The sequence below is a fragment of the Solanum verrucosum genome, unplaced genomic scaffold (assembly GCF_900185275.1).
Source record: "Solanum verrucosum unplaced genomic scaffold, falcon-dt-bn FXZP01000133.1, whole genome shotgun sequence".
Lineage (NCBI taxonomy): Eukaryota > Viridiplantae > Streptophyta > Magnoliopsida > Solanales > Solanaceae > Solanum > Solanum verrucosum.
Genome location: NW_026020355.1, coordinates 1,548,021 through 1,572,477, shown reverse-complemented (window position 1 = coordinate 1,572,477; position 24,457 = coordinate 1,548,021). Strand labels below are relative to the sequence as shown.

Below are 24,457 nucleotides of genomic sequence, written 5' to 3'. Positions count from 1 at the left end.
CTATTTGTATATTTTGGTATACAAATGGGTCGTGCAATTGATTTTTATACAACACATATGTATACTGAATGGGTCTATTTGTATATTTCGGTATACAAATGGGTCCTGCAATTAATTTTTAGGGAAAATTAGCAAACTAGTCAAACTCCCTAACATAATTATTAAAAACATCTACACTTTAAAATAATTATTGAAAATGTCGATATGTCAATATTTTAGCAAATAAAATGAATCCTAATATAATTAATTTTCTTTCCTTTTATTTCTCAACTCAGGCCACACATTGGACTAATTTTGCTCCCCTATCCGTGAAAAAGAAGAAAAAAAACTCTCATTACCCACTTTTCCCTCTTTCTAGGTTTTTACCTCAAATTCCTCCTTTCTTTCTCTTCAGTTTTTCACCATTGTTCTCTCCTGTCCTTGTCCACATCTTCTATTTCCTCCACTTTGTTCAGGAAATCTCACAATTCCTTCAAAATATTATTCACCCATTGATAAAGGTAAATACATTGTCATTAAGTATCTTTTGAGATTTCTCTATTATGTAAAGACACTATTAATAAAAAAAAATGGGTGCTGAAGATTTCGAAAAACTTTTTGAAGACCAAGTTGAGGAAGAACAATTTCCTATTAGTTTTGTTTTGTATTTATAGCTTTTTTAGAATTTTGTATCCTTTCTCAATTAATATCAAATCAGTATTTATGCTATTAATATTTGTATTCATTCAAAATCTCATGTTGCATAGTTTATAAATCTTGTATTTGTTTCTAATTTGAGTTCATCCCACAGGTATGTCAACTAGATATGTATTTTATTTATAGGAAGAACAATTTCCTATTAGTTTGTTTTGTTTTTTTTTTTTATAATTTTTTTCAGAATTTTGTATTCTTTCTCAATTTGTATTCAAAACCGTATGTATGCTATTAATATTTGTATTCATTCAAAAATCATGTTGCATAGTTTATGAATCTGGTATTTGTTCCTAATTTGTATTCATTCTAAAGGTATGCCAACTAGTTATATATTTTATTTAAGAATGATTGCAACAAATATTCATTTATTCCTTTTTTGTTTATATTTTATTCTCACTTTTTCATCATATTATTTTTTGTATTTTATATATTATTATACAAAATACTACATAAAAATTAGAATGAATACAAATACAAATAAAATACATATTGAAATGAATATGACTTAAGAAAGGATACAAGATTCTGAAGAAAAAAAATATACAGTGAAATCAGGAGAAAAAAACAAAAATACACTGTGAGAAAGGCACACGTTTGAGTTTTCTTTGAAAATTAATTGATGAGAAAATTAAGATACATAAATCAGATATATAACAAACTAAATAATTGACACTTTTAATAAATATTGAAAATGTGGCTAAGGGGTCCTATTAAATGCTAAAATATTGACATTTAAAAAAATTTCCCTAATTTTTATACAACACATGTATACCGAATGAGTCTATTTGTATGTTTTGGTATACAAATGGGATGACAAAAATCATTGAATGTTTGCTGCGAATTACAAATAAAAGAAACTATGACTATAATATTTAATTTGAATTAATAGTTTGCTATTTCATACAATTTTCCCATTTTTTCCCATCAGTTCTTCCTTATTTGTTACATATTTACTAATCCAATTGGATATTCTTTTGCTTTAATTAATTAAACTTATTTCTTTTCTTTCATTAAGTATTAATCTCTTGATACGAGTATTGTGTATGTCCTATATCAATTAGTAAGTACTAAATTTTAAACGTTATATAAATATTGGTAAGAATATATTTGAAAATAGTATATATTTTTTAAAGACAAAAATAAGTTCTAAAAATGATGGATATTATTATGTTAGAATTTTTTTAATTTAAAGGTTCTTTCGATTTTTTACGTCGTGCTAAGTGAAGATTGTAAGATTAAATACTTTAATACATAATATCAGGATCTTGAACACGACAATCTTACATAGAGATCGTTAGGGGCACATACCTGATGCGGAAGACATCATCACAGAGACAAAGCGAAAGCATTAGACGTAAATTGATTTCTACCTCCTTTTCCTAACTTTATGTTACCACAACCGTCAACGATGGAATTATTGTAGAGAATATGTGGTAACCCTAATAGGTGGAAGGAGGACCAATTTATAGAGGTTAAGACTTAATCTGGTACGTCCATCGAGTAACCAATGTACGGACGAGATCTATTATTCATTAAATATTATTTATGGTATTACTTGGGCTACAAGTAAACTTGGGCCTTGGGCCATTAGTAAGAATTATTCTTACATTCTCCCACTTGGCCCAATGACCATATAACATTAATATTTCATAAACATTAGTTGCGCATACAATAAATCTCTTCTATAATGCCCATCATACATACCACAATATAACAAACTACTAATGTGAGTTATGGCGGTTGTACATAAATTTTAAGCTACATACTTCCTTCCATATACTACTACATTAGCAACTTATCATTCTAGGTTCATAAGCTATAAAAACATATAACATTGTGGTCCACAATAATGTCTCATAGAGACTTATCTAGTAATATCTCAAAACAATAATGTGTACACCATTATGAGAAACAAGATATTCATTAACGTATATCAGAAACACATTATTGAGCTTAGAGTGTAAAAACATCATAAATGTATCAATCATAAGTACAACGAAGACTCATTCTTTGAACATGTTCTTTAAATGTCTTTGGTTGTAAGCCATTTGTTAACGGATCTGCAATCATGAGATCAGTTCTAATATTCGCAAGTAACACTCTTTGTTTCTGAGCTTCTTCCTTGACCGTAAAGTACTTTAGTTCCATATGTTTGGCACGTTTGGAGTACTTATCATTCTTGGAGAAGAATACTGTTGCTGCAGTATTATCACAATAAATTTTTAGCGACTTGGTAATGGTGTCGACAATCCCAAGTCCTGAAATACAGTTCTCCAGCCATAATGCATGAATTGTGGCTTCATAACATGCCACAAGCTTTCTTTGCAGTTTTTCAGTGATCAATTCCAAGATTACTTTGATATCTTCCTAGCATTCCGACCTTGTGCAAGTTTGAACATACATCAAACTTCCAACAATAGAATATAAGGAATTGTTTCCATTTCTTTTCGTTCTACATCATTCTTTGGGCATTGCATGAGATAAATTTGTCCCTTTTTTTATTAGGAACTATTCTTGCTGAACAATTGTTCATGTTAAATCTCTCTAGAACTCTTTCGATATAGCCCTTTTGAGATAGTTCCAATAATCCTTGTGATCTATTGCGGAATATTTCTATCCCTATCACATAGGATATCTCACCCATATCTTTCATTTCAAATTTCATAAAGAGAAAGTCATTCGTCTCACACAATTATACCTAAATCATTAGCAACAAGTAAAATGTAATCAACATACATGACTAAAAATATAAACTTACTCCCACTAATCTTTTGGTATATGCACCGATCAACGGTAATTTCCTTAAATTCAAAAGATGTTATGGTATCATTAAAATTTATATACCATTGTCGTGAGGCTTGTTTAAGTCCATATATTGTATTCTTTAGCTTACATACCATTTGATATTTTCCTTTAATTTTGAAACCCTCTGGTTGGTCCATATAAACATCCTCCTCGAGGTCTTTATTAAGAAAGACAGTTTTCACATCTATTTGGTGTAACTCTAAATCATAATGAGCTACCAAAGCCAAATAATTCTTAATAAATCTTTCTTTGAGACCGGTGAAAAAGTCTCTTTATAATCAATGCCTCCTTTTTTAGTGTATCCCTTAGCAACAAGTCTGGCTTTATATCGTTCAATATTACCATTAGAATCGGGTTTGGTCTTGAAGACCCATCTACACCCGATTCTTTGAGAACTTTTTGGTAATTGAACGAGATCCCAGAATTTGTTGGTTTCCATGAATTTTAACTCTTCATTCATGGCATTAATCCATTTATCAGATTCAGTAATTTCTATGGCTTGTGAAAATGAAATCGGATCTTTATTAATTTCAATGTCAAAATCTGACTCTTGCAAATAAATCACATAATCATTTGAAATGACCGATTTTTTTCTTTCTTTTTGAGATTTTCTTAATGGCACTGTTTGTGGTTCATTTACGTCAAACACTTGTGAGTTTGTTCTTTCTTGAAGTGTTTCACCTAAATGTTGTTCAATATTGTTAAAATTTTCTTCAACAAGAGGAACAACATTTGTTATTGGTGTGGAAGTAGGTACATTCAAGGGCAATGAAATATTTATCCTTACCTCATTAATTTCCACACTTTGTCGTTCAACACTCTCACTAACTTTACCATTCTCAATGAATTTTGCATTACTGGTTTCAACAAATTCTCGAACTATAATTTGGACAATAAAACTTATACCCTTTAGATTTATCTAGATAACCAATAAAGTAACCACTTACCGTTCGAGAATCTAATTTCTTTTCATGTGGATTATAAACTCTAGCTTCCTTTTGACAACCCCAAATATGTAGGTGTCTTAAACTATGATTCTTTCCGGTCCACAGTTCAAAAGAGGTCTTTGGAACTGCCTTACTAGGATCCTGTTCAATAATATACAACGATTGTAAAGGCATACATCCACAATGAGTTGGGTAATGAAGAATTACTCATCATACTCCTAACCATATCCATAAGTGTTCGATTACGCCTTTCTGCAACACTATTTTGTTGAGGTGTTCCTGGTATAGTATATTGTGCACATATGCCATGCTCTTCCAGGAATTTTGCAAATGGACCTGGACCTTGTCTTGATTCGTTATACTTTTCATAATATTCACCACCTCTATCTGACCTAATGATTTTCACTTTCTTATCTAATTGTTTTTCAACCTCTTTAACGTACACTTTGAGAGCGTCTGCTGCTTGAGATTTTTCTTTCAACAAATAGATCAATCCATAACGTGAAAAATCATCGATAAATGTGATAAAATATTTTTCTCCACCAAAAGATGGAACATCAAAGGGTCCACAAATATCAGTGTGTCTAATTTCAAGAAGTTGAGTGCTCCTTGTAACATCTTTCTTGGTATGGTTGATTTGCTTTCCTTTAATGCAATCCAAACATATATCAAGATCAATAAAATTCAGATTAAGAAGAATCTCATTCTTCACCAACCTTTTAAATCTTTCTTTGGATACATGACCCAAACGTTTATGCCACAAATAAGCAGAACTTTCATTTAGTGAACTACGTTTAATTTTAACATTTTGATGAATAGTAAGAAGGGATTCAAAAAATTATTATCGAGTTTCAATCTATATAAACCATCAATAAGAATACCAAAATCATAAAAGAGTATTCTTATATAAATTGAAACAACCATGTCCAAACTTAAAATCAAATCCAGAAACATCAAGTCTCAAAAGAGAAATCAACTTCCTAGAAACTGAAGGAACATAAAGAGTCTGTAATAGAACAAGGTGATGTCCAGTCTCCAAGATCAAACGATAAGTCCATATGCCTTCAATTTTGGCCTCCATGAGATTTCCAGGAATAAGAAATCCTTATTTGAATTTGTAGTATGGATCGTAGTGAATCCCTGCAACATAGTGGATACATGAGTAGTTGCACCAAAATCAAGCCACCAAGTATTATCAACAATTTCTACTAAATTTGATTTGAAACATACAAAAGCACTAAATGTACCTTTCTTTTCAAACCAAGCTTTACGTTTCAACAATCTTTCTGATATTGTCCTTCTTTTTTACAGAAACGACACACATCAACCTTGAGTTCCTTATGAGCATCCTGTGGAACTTTAGAAGGTGCTTTCTTTTTCTTAAACTTGTTGGCTTTCACTTTAAGTACTTTACCAGCTCCTTGACCCATGGGGTTAATGGAATGGCCTCATTGTTTCTTAAGTCTTGACTCCTCTTGAGTAAGCATATTGGACAATTCAGTAACATCCCACTTATCCTTAATAGTGTTATAGTTAATTTGGAATGGTCCATACTCAAGAGGCAATGAGTTCAGAATAAACTGAACCAAGAAGGTGTCATCCACTTTAATCTCTAAGGTCGAAAGTCTTGCTGCAATGTTAGTCATCTCGATGATATGATTTTGCATACTACGCGACCCATCAAACTTCATGGTCGTGAGTTCAGCCATTAGTGTACCAGCGAGAGACTTATCAGCATAACGAAAACGTTCTCCCACAAACTTTAGGTATTCCCTGGCACTTTCTGTTTGTGGAATAGTATTCTTAATGTTGTTAGCAACAGTCATTCGCATAAACATAAGACTTCATCTGTTAGAGCGCTCCCATGATTTATGAAAAGACTTCTCATCCTCACTGCTCTTATCAGTAATAGCAGTAGGTTTGTCATTCAACAAAGACAAGTCAAGATTCATCACACCTAAGTGGAACTAGACTTGTTCATGTCATCCAGAGAAATTCAATCAATTGAACACAGTAACAAACGAAGCATATGAATGAAGAGGAATAACTACAAAATAGATATACATGCTCACAAATCAAAAAATAATGTGAATTCAGTAAAGCGATAAAAATATATCGTAATTCTCCTTTGGGTAGATACTATGACGTATTATCATAATTTAAATGTCATTTTTATATTTAATAGGTAATTGAATATTTTTAATCAAACATATACGACATCTTTGGATATACAATATATGTTTGACGAAAATATTAATTCACCTCATAATTTTCACTATTCATAGAATGATAGATTCACCTTTGGGTAAATTCTTATGTTTTATAAATACTAAAAGTCAATTTATCTATTTATTTTTTAATATATAGGTATTTAATTAACCTTCATAGATAAATGACAATTTTATGAGTGCATATTTCTCTTAACCATACTAGTTTGACCACTTTGGTGACTAACAAGCTATATGAATACAAATGCATACATAATCTCATAAAAGTTTGTGCATGTGAATAATTTTAAATATTTTAGGTTGGCCACTTTGGTGACTAACAAACTATAGAAACATAATTCATGCATCAAGTGATCATAAATATTATATGTGTAGATGCTAATTTCTCTAGTTTGACCACTTTCCTGACTAACAAATTATATAAATACAAATGCATACATAATATCATAAAATTTTGTGCATGTGAATAAATTTATATGTTTTAGTTTGGCCACTTTGTTGACTAACAAACTATAGAAACATAATACATGCATCAGGTTGAAAAATCTGACCCAGTCTCTCTTGGAATACTGAATATGCCAATAAATATTGAATTGTACTAATCCACATATGACAAGTGATCATAAATATTACATGTGTAGACGTTAATTTCTTAGTTTGGCCACTTTGGTGACTAACAAACTATATTGCACTAACTATACACACATTATTTATTGCTTAGTATAATGACCACTTTAATTTATTGCACAATCTAAAACAAAACATAATTATTACATTATGGGAAGAATAATTTTTTTTAAAGAATTTGTGCAATCTAAAACAAAACATAATTATTTATTTATTTAGGGGTGGTGGGCGGTGATTACTCTTTATTACCCTACCAAGGCTGATGAGGTTATATAATTTATGAAGATTATCAGTTCAAACAATCCACGCTTAAATGCCACATGTAAGATTAAATACTTTAATACATAATATCAGGATCTTGAACACGACAATCTTACATAGAGATCGTTAGAGGCACATACCTGATGCGGAAGACATCATCATAGAGAAAAAGCGGAAGTGTTAGTCGTAAATTGGTTTCTACCTCCTTGCCCTAACTTTATGTTACCACAACCATCAGAGATGAAATTATTGTAGAGAATATGTGGTAACCCTAATAGGTGGAGGGAGGACTAATTTATAGAGGTTAAGACTTAATCTGGTACGTCCATCAAGTAACCAATGTACGGACGAGATCTATTATTCATTAAATATTATTTATGATATTACTTGGGCTACAAGTAAACTTGGGCTATAAGTATACTTGGGCCATTAGTAAGAATTATTCTTACAAAGATGACTAGGTTGAAGCTACAATTTTTATTTTTATTTTTTCTCAACTATATGAGTATATAGTTGCAACAATGCATATAGACAAAGAAATATGAATATAATACGGTAACGGTATTAAATGATTTATACAAGTTCGAATTTTAAACATGAGAATTTCTTATTTTTTTCAAAGTTTAAGAGAAAATATCTCATTCCTAACAAACAAACAAACACTGAACTTCTTGGGTATCTTTAATATCAAAATATCTAAAAAAAAACATTATTAAATACACATATTTCACCAAGTTATTTATAAAAATAAAAAAAAATCCGAATTGTAATTCAATATTGAAGGAACCAATTCGTTTATCTTATTTAAGCATGTGGCACCCACAATTTCTGAATCCTGAATCCGCCTCTGATTGACAATGTAAAATTATTCTACTATGTTAGAGACTATAAGATAAGTAAATCTTAAAACTATAGTAGATCTAGATATATATACGTAATTAGATCACTAATAACAAAAAAATGGTACTATTTCCATTTCAAAACATACTAACAAACTTTTTACACACAACAAATTTCATAAATGATTGCTTGTATGAGTATATAAAAAGCAAAGAACCAAGTACTTGACTAAAACCTACTAAGATCAAAAGGCAAACAACGACAAAATAACAAGTAAACAAAATACGATGTTTACATGGAAACTTTCTTGCTGAAGTAATAAGGAAAAATCACGACCTACCTATGTAGGATTTCACCATACAAATTCACTAAAATATGAGCAATGGTTTGATTACAAATTCTTGTAATCCTAGGAATTAAATTCTTAATGTCTTACCCCTTGTAACAACTCTATTACAAGACTTTAATGCTATAACTCTATTGTCCTCTTACTACACCAACTAGCTTAGTTGATATAGACTCTAAACGACAACAATACAAAGATAACCACCTACACAAGCTTCATAGAGAATAGTAGATTTGCAATGTTAGCACAAATTACAAGACCTAACAACAAGGAACTAAACTACAACTTCACTTGATAAGAGTCGTTTCTTTGCTGTAGAGGTCTTCCCTTTTATGAAATCTAAGACAACTTATATCTTTAAGATGTGCAAAATTTTCATATTTGCAAAATTTAGGTTTTTCTAAATGTCATGTCCTCTTATCTACAAGAGAGACAAATGGAAAAAATCTTAAACTCTTTTCATTAGTCGAGATGGAAAAGGACACTACAGTCATACTGCTACATTGCCCTGCCATCCTGATTCCTGCCGAACGGTGAAAAATGGTATGTTTTACAATTATGTTGTTTCACTTTGCATGGTAGTGTTACAAGTATTCACTTTGTGAGTGTAACATGCCGAATTTTTTTTGAGCTAAGACTCAAACCATTCTTCATTGTGAGTAAGATTTTACTGAGGAATTTCAATTTTCTTAGGTGTCAAGGTCGCTAGATGTAGCACCTCGAGTTCCAAAAAGAACTGAAGAGAAATTCATTCAAGTCATCCGTAAGTTCTTTTAAGTTTTGGGTCAAGTTCAAACGACCATAACTCTTAGCACATAATGAGCTAAGTGGCACATGGGTTATCAAATTGAAGATCTTTGAGTCCTATTTCCAACACCACTGAGTTTGCTAAAATCCGAGTTTAGATGAGGGAGATATGACCATTTGAGTGCAGCCTCTCTAGATAGGGCCTTTTCACCCATACTAAAGAGGGGTATTTTAGTATTTTCCTTACCTCCACTTAGTATAAGCTTGAATTACACACAATATAGGGTTTAAACTGATTAGAATCAGTCTCATTCACCCCCAAAATGTTTAGGGCTTTAGAGAGAAGATTCAAGAGGAGAAAAAATTCAAGGTTCCAAGTGTTCATCCAAGATTACGCCAAAAACCTAGTTCTTTGAGGTATGTAAGTTCTCATAGTATTGGGTTCGTTCACTCACACATCAATCATGTGATTTTTATCCATAATTTCATTCTTGAGGTTGAATGAATTGAGTTCTTGAAGAGTTCTTGAGGTTTTAGCTTCATTCCTTGTTAATGGAGTCTTGTTGAGTTCTTGAGGTGAGGATCTTGCGAATGAGTGATTGTTTTGGTATGTTTTGATCTAAGTGTGTTTAGTATATGAATCTAAGAGGCTTTGGAAGAAATCATTCGAATCTAGATGAGGTAAGACTTGAAAATTTGTTGGAATGATCTGGGAGAGGGTGGCGCGGCACGCCCAAGAAGCGCCAAAGGGGCTGGCGTGGGGAGCTTGCAGTACGATAGGGAAGGGCTTCTGAAGTTTAGGGGTTGGCACCCCGCTCCACTCAGTGCGCCAGGGTCGCCAGATCCCCTACTCTTTCGCCCTTCTTACCGTTTGAGTTCTATCAAACCATGTCATCGATCACTTCTTGATTTTTAGTATCCAAAATACATCTAATCATTGATAAATCCTATATATCATAATCATGATCCTTGAATTCATAATTCAAATTCGAGGTAAAGTTGAGAGTAAAGTTTGAGAAAGTCCATTTGAGTCTTTTCGATGAGTCTTCTATAATTACTTATAATTGTTTCAAGCCTCGAGTAAATGAGTATGAGAATAAGGAGAGTGTATTCATGAGCCTACATTATTATTGAGATCCTTGAGTCGAGTCGTTTATGCCCATAAATTCCGCATGAACTTCATAAATTGAGTATATTTGAGAGGAGTAGTATCTTTGAGTTCTAAGTTCTTGAGTATTAAGTTCCTAATCCTTTTGAGATTATATTCCTAATTATGGGATTACCATATGCTATACCTGAAGGTTCTTGAGTTGAGTCATTCATGCCTATAATCTCGCATGAACCCTATGAGTCGAGCATTCTTGAGATGAGTAGCGTCTTTGAGTTTATGAGTTGTTGAGTTTCGAGTATTGACTTTTATATATGGTTATTGAAAATCTTGAATTGAGTCGTTCACATCCATAATTTGGCATGAACCCTATTTTGAAAAGTCTTTTACAATTATTTATTATTTATTGTAAGACTTGAGTAAATGAGGATGAGGAAGGGGAAAGTTTAGTTTCATTTTCAAAATGAATATATGGGAACTAAGTATTCCACGGAGTAAATTTTTTTACATTTGAAATGAGAGGAAACTTCGATTTACAAATGAATTTCATAAGGAGTTTGAGCACTATTTCTTTTAAGAGAACCTTTTGAGTAATAATCTTAAAGTTTGAGGATAAGGAGATATTTTGAAACATATGTGCATGAGTTATATTATGGGGACTAGTATTGAGCACTGATATGGGGATGAGTTAAGATAACTCAAAGTCCTCATAAGCCATATATACCAACATGGGTAAAAAGGGTCATACATTTTAGATGATTCCATATTGATTTTTAAGCATAACTTAGTGGATCTACTTAGTTGAGGATGTTTTATACTCCGGCAAGGTATATGACAGTTCTGACAGCATGAGCGAGACGTTGTATCGTCACATAGCTTATAGTGATGGTTGTCGATTAGAGAATCTCCCAAATAAGAGTTATTATTGTATTTTTACATACAATTGAGTTATTATCTACAGTTTTAAAAGCTTTCCATGTGTTGCATATTTTATTGTTGCTTTATCCTTGAGTATCTTGAGTTGAGTACCTTTGAGGTGAGTATCTTAAGCCGAGTATCTTCGAGATGAGTATCTTACCTTTGAGTTGAGTATCTTATCCTTGAGTTGAGTATCCTATTCTTGAGTGAAGTTGAGTTGAGTGAGTTTGAGAAAAGGTAAGTATGTTTCTTTTCTATCAGTTCAAGCTTATGTTTATGCTTTAGAATTCCCCTTACATGCTCGTACATTCCATGTATTGATGCCATTTGGACTGCATCTTTTATGATGCAAATACAAGTATTTAGGGTCATTAACAAATGCTTCGTTGGCACCACTTGCAATTCCAATTAGCTATGGTGAGCCTCCTTGCTTCCGGAGGGTTCCACTTCTTACTTTCAATTTGTTAGGATGTCGTGCGTCTTTATCCCGATAATCCTTTTGTTAGAGGCTTCATAGATAGTTTAAAGGTCGAGGAGTCTATCATTATTTCCTTTGTTGTTGTAATGTTTTGAGTTCATGAGGCAACTAATACTTGTTAAAACAAATTCAGACAATTATTGGAGTTAAGTTTAAATTAAGTTTTTAAAGTTATATTTTGCATCATGAGTTTTCATTTTGCTTGAGTAAGTCATCCGCTGAGTAATGAGCCAGGCCAAGGGCTCTCTTGGGAACCAACAATGATTTTCGAGTGCCAATTACGTCCAGGGTGAAGGTTTGGAGCATGCAACGTTTTCCCCACTTATTTATGATGAAAACCCATGAATTCATTTCAGCAGACATATTCCCCTAACTTCATGATCTTCATTAGTTCCATGAACTCCATCAGTTTCTATTGCAGCATGTTCCCCCATGCCAAGGTTCTTCTCTCTCCTCTCTTCCATCCTCCCTTCCAAGATTACTTTCTCCTTTTTGACATCATTAGAAAGAACAAAGAGTAAATGAAAAGAAGAACATCTCATGTTAACTCATAACCACCGGGGCAACACAAGCATGAAGAAAAGGACTTGGGCAAGAATTAGAAACATTAAAATAGAAATAAATGAATAACCCATTATTCATTATATGTTAGCAGCACAAAAAGTATATATAAGGATAAAGAAGAAAGTCTTAACAAGTGAAACCACTATTAAAGGATAGACAAAATAGGATGTGAAGAGGAGGAACAAGAAAACACCATATCATGAGGACCCGGATAGTGGCTTGAACATCATGTCTAGAAGTTCATTTGAAACCTCATGAGCATAAAAGAGTTTCTGAGTAAGGTCCCAAACTTGGTCCCTTAAGGTGACAACTTTATTTTTCAATTGAGCATTTTCTTGTTGAAGCGTTGTCACCGTATATGACCCATCACCGCTTGCATTGGAAACCACATATAGTTGACCCTTCAAATTAGCATTCTAAACATCTCCTTAAGCAAGTAAGCTAGTAAAATTTTTCTAACTCTGCAGTGGATCTTTTTAAGGCAACAATCAAATCGGAGATAAGGGATTGCAATCCAACCGCTCCTTCTCACCCAAAATACTCACACTCCTCCAAGGTTTGTTTAGTAAATATTTATTTCCTGGTCCCTGGATTGCCTTTCTCAAGCTTGATCTAGAAGTGATTGAAGACTTCAGAGAGAAATAACCCATATGCTAGTTCATGTTTTTCATCCCTTACAAATACAATCTTCCTCATGTGTTCCATCATAATGGCGGGGCAATTAATGGGATGAAGAGTTGAGGAACAAATCAAATATGGCCACAATGAATCTCTTCTCAATTCTTGGGAAAAAAACTTTGTTTACTAGCTCAAATATGAGTTTGTACTTCCCTTTTAGTTGCATCTTGAACAACCTTTCTCTGTTTAAGTTCTTAATCTTCCCAATGATATTTAGAAATTTCCTTGAGGCAATCTAGTTCTCCATAGACTTGACCCCTTCAGTAGAACATCTAACATTTGTTGAGCAGCTTTTCATCCAGAAAAATGTCTAGTCCATTCACATGGGTTTATCAATGATTCGTGTCTGATGTGAATATCAGCCCCACATAAATTCCATAACTTCCTTCTCATAAAGAATAGGCATTGGAAATTTAAAAAGATGGCTCCATTATTGCAAATAAACCATGTCAACCAAGTCCCTCGTCCCCTTCATTTCATTGATCTCAATAGAAAATACCCTATTATTTGATACCTTCTAATTACTCATTATATTCTATTTTTTTTCATGGGAAAGTTTGATAGCATGAACTTTTCCTTTGAACACTTTCGAAGGTCCACCATGTCTCTCCATAGACTTGACCCCTTCAGTAGAACATCTAACATTTGTTGAGCAGCTTTTCATCCAGAAAAATGTCTAGTCCATTCACATGGGTTTATCAATGATTCGTGTCTGATGTGAATATCAGCCCCACATAAATTCCATAACTTCCTTCTCATAAAGAATAGGCATTGGAAATTTAAAAAGATGGCTCCATTATTGCAAATAAACCATGTCAACCAAGTCCCTCGTCCCCTTCATTTCATTGATCTCAATAGAAAATACCCTATTATTTGATACCTTCTAATTACTCATTATATTCTTTTTTTTTTCATGGGAAAGTTTGATAGCATGAACTTTTCCTTTGAACACTTTCGAAGGTCCACCATGTCTCTCCATAGACTTGACCCCTTCAGTAGAACATCTAACATTTGTTGAGCAGCTTTTCATCCAGAAAAATGTCTAGTCCATTCACATGGGTTTATCAATGATTCGTGTCTGATGTGAATATCAGCCCCACATAAATTCCATAACTTCCTTCTCATAAAGAATAGGCATTGGAAATTTAAAAAGATGGCTCCATTATTGCAAATAAACCATGTCAACCAAGTCCCTCGTCCCCTTCATTTCATTGATCTCAATAGAAAATACCCTATTATTTGATACCTTCTAATTACTCATTATATTCTATTTTTTTTCATGGGAAAGTTTGATAGCATGAACTTTTCCTTTGAACACTTTCGAAGGTCCACCATGACTCTCCATAGACTTGACCCCTTCAGTAGAACATCTAACATTTGTTGAGCAGCTTTTCATCCAGAAAAATGTCTAGTCCATTCACATGGGTTTATCAATGATTCGTGTCTGATGTGAATATCAGCCCCACATAAATTCCATAACTTCCTTCTCATAAAGAATAGGCATTGGAAATTTAAAAAGATGGCTCCATTATTGCAAATAAACCATGTCAACCAAGTCCCTCGTCCCCTTCATTTCATTGATCTCAATAGAAAATACCCTATTATTTGATACCTTCTAATTACTCATTATATTCTATTTTTTTTCATGGGAAAGTTTGATAGCATGAACTTTTCCTTTGAACACTTTCGAAGGTCCACCATGTCTCTCTTCCTCTAACCATGCCATATATTTTTTCCTTTTCAAAGCGGACTATTGACCTCTACTCTTTTTTTCTTATGTGTTTTCTAGTGTTTGGTCTGTTCTGATCCCTTCTTGTTTACTTTCATCAACATATCTCTTGGACAAGGATTTTTACCTTTAATAATCTTCCCCTAATTCTGGTACTTCTTCAATAGTTTTGGAAGTATCAACTCCTTCTAAATCAACAAGTTTCTCTGTTGAGACCTACTCATCAACAACAAATTTCTTCAACAATAAATATCTTTTAGTCGTATTGTCCCGATTCCTTTGTAATGTTTTTTCCATTTTATTCTGGGAACTCTCTCTGGTTGCAAGTTCCCCTGTAGGTTCCTTTAAAAAATGAGAGTGATCAATATAGATAGACTTTGAGATTTGTTTCATCTTAAAACTTAGAGGAACACTATCTTGTTTTTCTTCTATAGTTTCCTTAGAGTTTCCTTTACTTCTTTGGGCAACTTGTAAACCCCAATATACGGAAGTGCCATCCCACTTAAGAGTGGAGAGGAGAGGTGGCAACCTAAATTGTTGAGATAACATTTACTTCCTTTGGTATCAGAGCTATGGATGAAAAGAAATATAAGAAGAAACATACTAGTAGAAAGTTAAGAAAAATAAGAAGAAAATTAAACAAATTATATCCGGAATATAAACAACTCAATATCACAAAAATTGATAACGACAAATTAGATCAATTAATAGATAATATATCTAAATAGAATATAAATATATTAAATATTTAAAAATATAATAAATAACGAGAATAACGAATATAGACAAAAACTTGCTGAAATAATTATAGCAAAAAGACAAGAATTAAGACAGACAAAATAGACTTAACAATAATATATTCGCAATAAAAAATCCATAGTAGCACAAAGGAAAACTATTTTATATCTACAGATACAGATTGAATGTTTAGAATATAAACTTCAACACAATCTATAAATGAATAAAGAAGAATACGCAATAGATGAAAAAACATATGAAAACTATGACGGATTAAAAATTAAAATAATATTTTCTAATCTAGGAAGAAGATATAAGAAAATAGGTGACAATCTAAGTTTAATGTAAGAAAAAGAAACGGTAAAACTAGAAAATAGTTTAACTGCTATGATGAGAATAACAAAAGAAAATGACGAAATAGATTGAAAAACGGAAATTGAAAAAATAAAACAACAGGCAAAAAAGGAAGTACAACAATTAGAAGAAATAAAAATACTAAAATAATAGAACTAGAAAAAGAGTTGGCAATTTTAAAAGAAATGTATGAAATGAAACAAAAAGAAAAAGAACAAAAAACAAAATTAGCGAATGAGATAATTAAATTTAAAGAAAAATTACAATTAGAAGATGAATTAGAAGAAAAAGAAGAAATAACCAAGATAATCTACCTGAAATAAGAATTGATGAAATAAATGACGATGATTTAGATGAACAACATTCGGAAACAAGCGAAACATATACGGAACTTTTAACAAACATAAATAATACAAAAAATTTAGAAGTAAATACAGGAGACATAGACATGGATGAAAAACCAAGTGTATCAGGAGTAAAAAATCCAAAAAATCCAAGATACGATAATACAAACTATGGACAATATGATAGAGAAAAAACTATGTGGGATAAAAGATTGAATAAAAAATGGACACCTAAACCAATAACTAAACAACATAATTTTTTAGATTTAGACTGTGTAGTAGATATAAATAAAACAATCCAATTATGGATGAAATATATATCAAAACAATTAATAGATAACAAAATAGGAATGACAGAAACACCAGGATATATAGAAAGAACACTTATAGGAACAGTAAAATTATGGCTATAAAATTTATCAGATGAAAGTTTAAAAACTCTAAGAAGTAATAAAAAATTTGATGGTGAAATAGCTACTACAACTGTGGAAATATTATATAAATACGAAGTAGCTATAAGAAACGAATTTAGTTGTATGACAACAGAAGTAGAAGAACAAATAAAGAAAAAATCATAAACCGAAATCTAATGACAAAATTAGCAATATGTAACATGTGTTATATAGATTAATATACATGTGCATTTAGAGAATACTATTATAAAGGAACATATAGCATAAAAGAAAGTAAAGAAATAAGAAAATTATATTTTACAAAATTACCAGAACCTTTTAATTTTAAAGTAATAAAAAGTTGGAATGAAGCAGAATTAACAGATACCTTAGGAACTAGAATGAAATTCTTACAACGATGGTTTATAGAACTATGTGAAAAATATAAAGAAGAAATAAAAATGAAAAAATATTGGTAAAAAACTTAGCATGTTGCAAAAATAAAACAGCACCCCAATTCGGTTGTAAAGACAGATACTATAAAAAGAAATATAATAAAAAATACAGATCAAAATATAAATATAAAAAATCAAGAAGAAGATACTATGTAAAAAACTATAAAACTAAAAGACCATATAGACCAAAGAAAAAATTAATAGAATGTACTTGTTACAATTGTGGAAAATTAGGACATATATCTAAAAATTGTACATTACCTAAAAATTCAAAGAAAAAACAAATATAAGAAATACTGGTAGACAATGAAAAACATACACAAATACAGTACGTAGATTATGAATTAAAAAGTGAAGATAGTATATATGAATTATCAGAAAACTAGACAGACGAAATGGAAAATAATTCAGTAATAGAATCAGATAATGAATACTATATCAATGACCGAAACAGATATACAAATAATAACTAAAGAAAAATATCAAGATGAAGAATCGGCAAAACAAAAAATAATATTTGATAATAATATATTTGAACAAATAAAAGGAAAAGAATTAGACCTAAGCGTAGAAAAAATATTTGAAATACCAACAATGAGAAATTAGTTTAAACGACAAAAAGAAGAATATTATGTAGTAAGTCAAAGAGAACATATCATATATTGCAAATACACCAAAGGAAATGCTAAAATACCAATAATAAACAAACAAATAATAAATAAAGAAATACAAGATATTAAGGCTAAAAATCCAATTAAATATGTACATTTAGGAGGAACAAAAATACTAATAAAAGCATGTTTTAGTGAAGGAATAGATACACCCATAGAAATATACTTAGCGGATGATAGAATTATACAACCTATAGAAAAAAGTATAATAAGTGCAGTAAAAGGTAACCTCATATACCAAAAAATTAAATTCATAGTAAGTGCTAACTACTCAGTAGCAATAAATGATAGGAATATAAATAAATCACTAGTATTATATTGGAAAATGTCAGGGATAGAACTAGCCCCAGGAAGTAAAATATTTACAGCTAGATGTAAAAACGTATATGTTTTAACAACAAAACATAAAATAACAGTAAAAAATAAAATAAATAAAATAAAAATAGAAAATCCTTTTGAAAGGATAGTTACAGTCATAGATAATAATGATTATAGTTATAATGAGATTGATATAGAAGAAGATTTAGAAATAGTAAAAGAAAGATTAAACACATCAAAAAGAATAAACTATGTTATACCCCAAATATCATAAAAAATGAGTACCTCAAGAAGAATAGATAAAACTCCACAAAAATCAATAGAAGAAGAAATAAAACCATATCATTACTACATAACGGGAGTGATGGAACAACGAAAATATCTAATATTAATAAATACAGGACAAGAAGAAAACTATATTACAAGAGAACTAGTAACAGAAGATGAAATAATTACTACTGAACAATCATGCCCTGAACTACCAAAGACATTAATATATACCGAAGAAACTACAGAAAAGGAAATAATCATTGAAGGAGTACCAATAGTAATAAAGTTTAAAGTATATCAAGGAGATCAAAATATCACTTTAGAAATGGCTAGACCAAGTAAAATCATATAATTTAGAAGACAAACAGTTAACAATAAATCATAATAATAAGAAGATAATAATAAAAAGAACTTTCTTATGACAAAAACATAAAAATATATATACTTGCAAAAATAATAATAGAAGGATATTACAACAGATATTATACACCAATGATAGATACATGAGCAGAAGCTAATATATGCAAATACAATTGCTTACCAGAAGATAAATGGAAAAATTAAAAACATCGATAGTAGTAACAAGATTTAATAATGAAGGAAGCATGATCACATATAAGGGGAAAAATATAAAAATATAAATATGAGATAAGATATTAACTATAGAAGAAATATATAACTTTGAATTGACCACAAAAGATATGCTATTAGGAATGCCATTTTAAGAAAAATTATACCCACATATAATAACAAAAACACATTGGTGGTTCACAACACCATGTAAATAAAAAATAGGAGCAAGAAAATATAAAAGGAAGTGAGAAAATTACACAAAAATTAGAAAATATAAAAGAAGAAGACCCTAAATAGAATTAATTATATTCTCTATAGATAAAGTAAAAATAATCCAAGATAAGTTAGAATTATTATATAGTGAAGATTCTTTACAAGAATGGGAAAAACATAAAACAAAAGCAAAAATTGAGCTAATTGATAATAATAGTATAATAACCCAAAAATTATAAAGTATAATTTTAATGATTTAACAGAATTTAAGATACATAAGTGAATTACTAGAAAATGATATATACAAGAAAGCAATAGTAAGCATACAAGCCCGAGATTTATAGTAAATAAACATAGTGAACAAAAAAGAGGAAAAAGTAGAATGGTTATTGATTATAGAAATTTAAATGCAAAAACTAAAACATATAATTACCCAATACCAAATAAAATATTAAAAATAAGACAAATACAAGGATATAATTACTTTAGTAAATTTGACTGCAAATCAGGATTTTACCACCTAAAGTTAGAAGAAGAATCTAAAAAACTTACAGCATTTACAGTACCACAAGGATTTTATGAATGGAATGTATTACCATTTGGATATAAAAATGCACCATGTAGATATCAACACTTTATTGATAACTACTTTAAACAACTAGAAAATTGTGTAGTATATATTGATGATATATTATTATACTCTAAAACACAAGATGCACATATAAGGTTATTAGAAAAATTTATACATATCATAGATTACTCAGGTATAAGCCTAAGTAAAAAGAAAACAAATATAATGAAAAAGCAAATAGAATTTTTAGGAATACAAATAGATAAAAATGGAATAAAAATGCAAACACATATAGTACAAAAAATAATTAACTCAAATGAACAACTAGACACAAAAAAGAAATTACAATCATTCGTAGGACTAGTAAATCAAGTAAGAGAATACATACCAAAATTAGCAGAGAATTTAAAACCATTATAACAAAAATTAAAGAAAGAAATAGAATACCAGTTTGATAAAAAAGACCAAACACAAATACAAAAAGTAAAACTATTATGTAAGAACCTACCTAAACTATATTTTTCGGATGAAAACAAAAAAATTACTTATATAGTAGAATCAGACGCCAATGAAAAAAGTTATGGAGGAGTCTTAAAATACAGGTATGATGAAGAAAAAATAGAACATCATTGCAGATAATATTTAGGAACATTTACTACTACGGAAATAAAATGGGAAATAAATAGGAAAGAATTATATGCAGTGTATAAATGTTTACTATCATTTGAACCATATATTGTATATAACAAATTTATTATAAGGACAAATAACACACAAGTAAAATGGTGGCTAACAAGAAAAATACAGGATTTAGTAACTACAAAAGAAATGAGAAGATTGGTGTTAAATATATTAAATTTTACATTTACTATTAAAGTAATAAAAACTGACAAGAATGTTATTGCAGATTACTTATCAAGACAAAGCTACTCAAACTGAAAAAAAAATACAATTGAAGAGATACTCAAAGCCATCACTACACTTTGTATCAAAGTGGATAGTATGGACAATGAGATACAAAAGCTAAAGACTAATGAAGATAATCTGAAGTCTAAAGCTAATACAGGTCAGCAACATGACTGTAAAAATGCAGAGCTAAATCAATCAGAAGACTTTAAAAATCCAGAGCTTAAAGGTGACGTTGGGAAACACCTTAAAACCCATAATATTTGTTTAAATACAACTGCAGGTACAAGTAAACAAGTTAGTGAAAAACAACATAAGAATACAAACTTAAACCAGCTATTTGGAAAACCATTTACTCCAAAAATGCCAAGAAACACATTGACTGTGGAACCACAAACCTCTACCTATGCAGATAGCCTACAAAATGAGAAAAAATTATATAACCATGTCACGAGAACATATATTGAAAATATATATAAAATTCAAACCTATTTAAACCGTAATTCTAGATCCACTACAACCAAAGAACCAAGTCAAGACTACCTAACCCAAAAATTACAAGGTTATAACAAGCTAATCACACAGCCAAAAACTAACGCCAATTTAGTAAAGACATGTTACAATTATGGACTATTAAATACCGTATACACATACGACGGAGAAGAAATAAGTGGAATACCAGAACTATACAAGGCATTCATTACATATAAAAGAGTTACCAAGGGAAATTTATTTTATGTAAAGTTTTATATAGCACCAACAGAGATATTATACGAAGAGATAAAACCCCCAATTCAAGTTATTAAAATAGGACTAACCAAAGATATGATTATACCTGAAGATATTGGACAACAGGAAAAAATACAAAAAATAGAGATACCAAGTTTTTATGCCAATAAAAGAATAATTGGTATATCAACTATTATACAAGAGTTAGCAAACAATTATTTGAACGGAAATGCTATATGGAGTTACAACTCTAGAGATCAGCTAATGATATATTCAAATTCGAGAGAACTAAGAAGAACAGATATGGATGAAGTCCAGCGATGAATTTTATCATTATTAAAACGAGAAGAAAGACCTACGACAAGAGCACTCAAAGCAAGATTTATTTTGCTAGAACTATTAACAAGATATTGTAAGTTAATTGGACACAAATATCCAGATCATATATGTTCAAAATGCAACGGAGAAGATAATGTGATACCAGATGTCTAGCTAGAGTGATACAAAAGAAAAAGCAAAAACAAGATAGGAGAAAAGACAAAAGAAGTGACAGACAAGTTATGAAGATAAGTGGAAGAAAAAGAAGACAAGTTATGAAAAGTCCTAAAGTAAATAGTGGAAAGATAAAGTAAAATCAAAGTTTTTGACTTGTTGTGTAAATTATTGTAAAGTAACGTAGTAAAGGACAATGCGAAGTAAAGTAGAATAGGATAGGTGTAAAACAAATTAGAATAGTAAGTAGACAAGTGTAAAGTGGGTAGGTGTGGTAGCATTATTAAGGAACAAGTGTAAAGTAGGTAAGTGTAGGTGTGCATTATTAAAGTAGTGTGCAGATAAGTGTGAGTGCAGTAGAATTTCCTTTCTATATAAAGGAATGTATATGTAATATAATGGGTAAGCTTTGAATAAAACGAAGCAAGTTTCCTAAAAAACACTCTCTCAAATATTTAATACTTAATAGATAATGAAACAACCTTCAGATATCATGGATAAGCAAGAGGCAAAGGTATATTGTTCAAAAAATATGCAGAACTAATTTCATATATTCCTAAATATCATATATATGATTGAATAAATTTATGTTAGTTATTATGTATTAGAATTATTTGAATCATGATTTCTTGTTTATTAGCACACTGGAAATAGGGAGAAAACGTCTATACTACGCCATCCTAATATTGAAACCGGTAGGCAAGGAAAGTCGTTTAGGGGAGTAAACACGGTTGATGCACTGATAAGAAGGAAGTATCCGCTAAAGTACGATACTAGTAGTAACAGGAGAACATGATAAATAAATAATTTAGTTCATAATGATCTAATGTGAATTTAATCAATTATGAATATGATAGGAAGGAATAATTGAAAATAAAAAACCTGCATAACAATGGACACGACTACATACATGCATGATGAAATAATAAAAAACTATGAAACTTTAATCCTATATATACTTAAAGGTATAAAGATAATTGAATTAAGAAGAATCATATGGGAAAATATATTTAATGATAACGGACCAGAAGATATATTAAACCAACAATGATATGAAATAGACCTACATGATTTAGACCTTGAAAGACTAGAATGGTATGATTTAGAAATAAATTCAGATTAAAATGAACTACAAATATTCACAATATTGGACAGAAGCTATGGAAAATATAAAACTATTAGAACAATTAATGGAAAATAATTTATATATATACCTAAGAACCCAAGATATGTTATATCTAGAATATATCATAAATAATATTAAAGAGATATCAAGATTAAGACACTTAGCAAACAAATATTATAATAAAATCTTTAAAATGAATTCCTCACCTACCAAAAATGGTACACATACCAAAAATTTCATGAATTCCTCACCTACCACACTACCAAAAATATCATGAATCCCTCACCTACCAAAAAGATGAATTCCGCTACGAAAAATAGATACTTAAATTTTTTATCAACATCACAAATGACATTCCATAACTCACAGTCTTCATCCATGATGAAGTCATACATTCTTGTCTTCCACCACTTATAATATTATTCATTAAATCAAAATGGTCTAATCGTGGGGAATCCATTTTGACAGGATCTTCTGCTAAATGTTAACCAATTAGGAGAAACAACTTTTATACCAATTTATGGCTTGCATGAGTCCATAAAAGTCAAAGGATCAATTCCATCACTGAAAATGTGTTGGTAGCTCATAAAAACTGTGATATTCCTTTGTGTCTTGTGTGTCTACAACTTCATTAGCTAATGAATATGCCACTGTGTTTCCTTCTCTATAGATATGCTTTATGTTTGCTTGTATTAGTTGCATTTGGACCCTTATGCCTTCTATCAACTCTATAAGGTCCCATGGCACCTTTCATTCCCTCTCAATCATCATTTTCAGTGTGAGGGAATCAGTTTCAATCGTTACTTCCTTTAGATTAATGGACTGCCAAAACCCCAAAGCTTTCTTAATAGCCATATATTTTGCTTCTGTATTTGTGGCTATACCTATTCCTCTGGCAGCAACATATATCAGATCTCCAAACTCATCCCTTACACAGAAAACAAGTGCACTCATCCCTGAATTTCCCCTACACGCCCCATCAGTGTTACATTTCACCCTATCCCTTGCTGGAAATTTCCAAGTAACACAATAATAGTGTAATCTTGGTTTGTATTCCTTCAATAAGTTAACAATGTGAGGCCAATCCTCCTTTCCTATCTTCATCTAAGGGTCTAAGCTTTTGAGTAGTTTCCTAATCATGTCTTGTACTTGCCATATCATGTTATTCAAAGTTACATTTCCTCCATGCTTGATATTGTTTCTCCTTTTCCATATAATCCACATTATGAATGCTGCCATTGCTCTGTATACTGCCTCCAGCTTTGGTGTTGTGTGAATATTCCACCATGTCTTTATGAGCTGTTTTAGATTCGTGTCTTCTATGTCATTGCCTGCA

General features: G+C 30.8%; 1 protein-coding gene across 1 annotated transcript; it reads right to left on the bottom strand.

The window, feature by feature from the left end:
• Positions 1-5,893: 5,893 nt before the first annotated feature.
• On the bottom strand, positions 5,894-6,271 carry LOC125837703 (uncharacterized). Its single transcript, XM_049516779.1, has one exon. It carries the CDS (start codon positions 6,269-6,271, stop codon positions 5,894-5,896), a length of 378 nt encoding a protein of 125 aa, XP_049372736.1.
• Between the last annotated feature and the right edge of the window lie 18,186 nt (positions 6,272-24,457).